Here is a 2,500-nt window from a genome sequence, read left to right on the forward strand (position 1 = left end):
AAAAATGTCATAGTATAGTATGGCATCAAAAACGGTCAAAAAATGTCATAGTATAGTATGGCATCAAAAACGGTCAAAAAATGTCATAGTATAGTATGGTGTCAAATACCGTGGCTAACCTTAACCCTAACCATAATCTGTCTGTGGTATATGATTGAAATTTTTTGATGCCTGTGTTATTGTCACTGGCAATACGACTGTTTCCTGCACAAGTGTCACTGCCAGTGTTTCATTTTTCTATTCAGGTTTTGTTTTCAGTATTTTAGTGTGAATTTCACAGAAAGGTCTTTGAATGAAACCTTGAGAGTTAATATCTTTATTTTAATAAATCAATAATAAGACATTGGTACAATTTGTTATGTGTTAGTTTTCATTGTAATACTAAAAAAGACAATCTCTGCACAGACCCGTTAATAATAATCTCCATCTAATCCCCCCCCGCCAGGACATGACCAGCAGTTTTAAGGTCCTCACAAGTACATAAAGCCAAACATGTTTGCACTTACTCCTGTTGCCCATGTGACCCCAGCCGGTGATGTAGCAGTAGGAGTCAGGTGAGGGCAGCTGGCCGGGCTGTGGCAGACACACCGGTCTGACGAACAGCGTTTCCTCCACCTGCACACACAACGACACGCCTCATCACTTCTGTCCAATCGCTGCCCACGATCAATACTCGGGCACTCTCTTACCTCAGAGTCCAGCTGCACCACGCTGATGTCGTAGTCCACCACCGCCCGGTTGTAGCGTGGGTGTACGATGATGGAGCGCACCCTGCGGCTCTGACTGTGAACACCTGGGTGGTCCAGGTTATTCAGACCCAGCACCACCTTCCACAGCTCCGCACTCTCCCTCCTGGTGGAGAGACATCAACAGTAAGTGTTTATATCACAGCCACACCCCCCTCCACCTCATCCTCCACCCATCTGTCTCTCCCCCGTCTCACCCCTCGAAGCAGTGTGCGACGGTCAGAGCCCACCTCCGGGCGATGAGGACGCAGCCGCAGACGTGTCCGCTCTGCCCGCTCTGCAGTGAGCACTGCCACGGCCACGCCCCCCGCCGGGACACCCGCCCTCCCAGGATCCTCTTCTTCCTGTGGGGGTAGACGCCCACCGCCGGGCGGAGGCCACACTCTGATGGAGGGAGGGAGGAGTCTCAGTTAATGATGGAGACACAGATCAATAACAAACTGATGTGCAACAGGATAAATATAATAATGGAGCTTTTAAGTCATTTTTTATTCACATTGTTATTAAACATCTTTCTCTCTGTGCAGCTGTAACGTATGAATTTACACCTGACGATCGATAAAGTTTTATCTAATCTGCTGATAAGTTTCCAGTCTGACATCATGCACACAAGAATTCATGTTTAACCACTCATTACTGGATCGAGATGAAAAACTGAATTTACTAAGGAATAATATATAATATATATATTAAAGAATGAATTCTATTTTAATTAGAGATTCTAAAAAGTTGCTCATGCTGACGTCTACTGCAATGAAAAGTTAAAATGTTTAAGAAGGAAACAGTTGTACCTTCTCTGGTGCAAAGAACTGAGACTCTCCTCCTGGAATGACACGCATGACTGCAGACAGACAGGTAACAGACAGACAGACAGACAGACAGGTAACAGACAGACAGACAGACAGACAGACAGGTAACAGACAGACAGACAGACAGACAGACAGACAGACAGGTAACAGACAGACAGACAGACAGACAGACAGAACAGAGCTGCAGAATGAACTCCAGAACAAAACAAAATTCACTCGTGAAAATATTCTGATCGAACGTAAACGTCTGATTGGCTAAAAATCAAGACAGACTGTGAGACATCAGGTCTCAGGTCTGAGCGGTCCTGTTACCTTCTCTTCTCCAGTCGGGCCTGCAGAGCAGAACCGTTCCTCAGGTTCCACTCAGGATGGACGTGTAACCAACGGCGACGGCCCGGGACCCCCGGCTGGTCCGGTACCATGGAGACAGAAGAGGGAACCCTGCAGAGAAACACACGGCGTATATTTAACCTGTCACACTGTCAGACAGTCCTGTGTGTGTGTGTGTGTGTGTGTGTGTGTGTTACTAACCTTACCCTAGTCCCAGCTGGTCGCAGGTCAGTTTGCTGAGCTCGTGGTTCCACTCGTCGGCACAGACCTGGTACTCTGCTGCCGTCCTGAACACCGTCAATACAGAACCTGATCGATCAGCCAGAGACACTGCAGAGAAAGCAGATCAATATAAATACTGTCAGACAGAACACATGTATCATCTGTACGTGTGTGTGTGTGTGTGTGTGTGTGTGTTGTACCACAGTCCCACTCATCAGAGCTGTCTGAACAGTGTTTCTTTCCGTCGCACCACAGCGTGCGGTGAACACACTGATGGTTGTTACAGGAGAGTTCGTTATCTCTGCACACAGCTGAGGAAACATCAGGACGACATTAATACGACAGCAGCAGGTTTGGCAGACGACAACAGAGGAAGTACGATGATAAACAGGA

At 47.1% G+C, this 2,500-nt stretch overlaps 1 protein-coding gene across 1 annotated transcript in view; it reads right to left on the reverse strand.

Moving 5' to 3' along the window:
* Window positions 1-506: 506 nt before the first annotated feature.
* Window positions 507-2,500, reverse strand: part of LOC108892997 (atrial natriuretic peptide-converting enzyme) — a gene marked incomplete at its 3' end in the record, with an annotated part of 12,793 nt that continues 10,799 nt past the window's right edge. The window contains 7 exon segments of the mRNA XM_018690782.2: window positions 507-615; window positions 690-852; window positions 944-1,130; window positions 1,538-1,587; window positions 1,868-1,996; window positions 2,092-2,215; window positions 2,308-2,418. Of these exon segments, the coding sequence (XP_018546298.2) occupies window positions 507-615; window positions 690-852; window positions 944-1,130; window positions 1,538-1,587; window positions 1,868-1,996; window positions 2,092-2,215; window positions 2,308-2,418 (873 nt within the window).

This window comes from Lates calcarifer, unplaced genomic scaffold (assembly GCF_001640805.2).
Source record: "Lates calcarifer isolate ASB-BC8 unplaced genomic scaffold, TLL_Latcal_v3 _unitig_2676_quiver_1907, whole genome shotgun sequence".
Lineage (NCBI taxonomy): Eukaryota > Metazoa > Chordata > Actinopteri > Centropomidae > Lates > Lates calcarifer.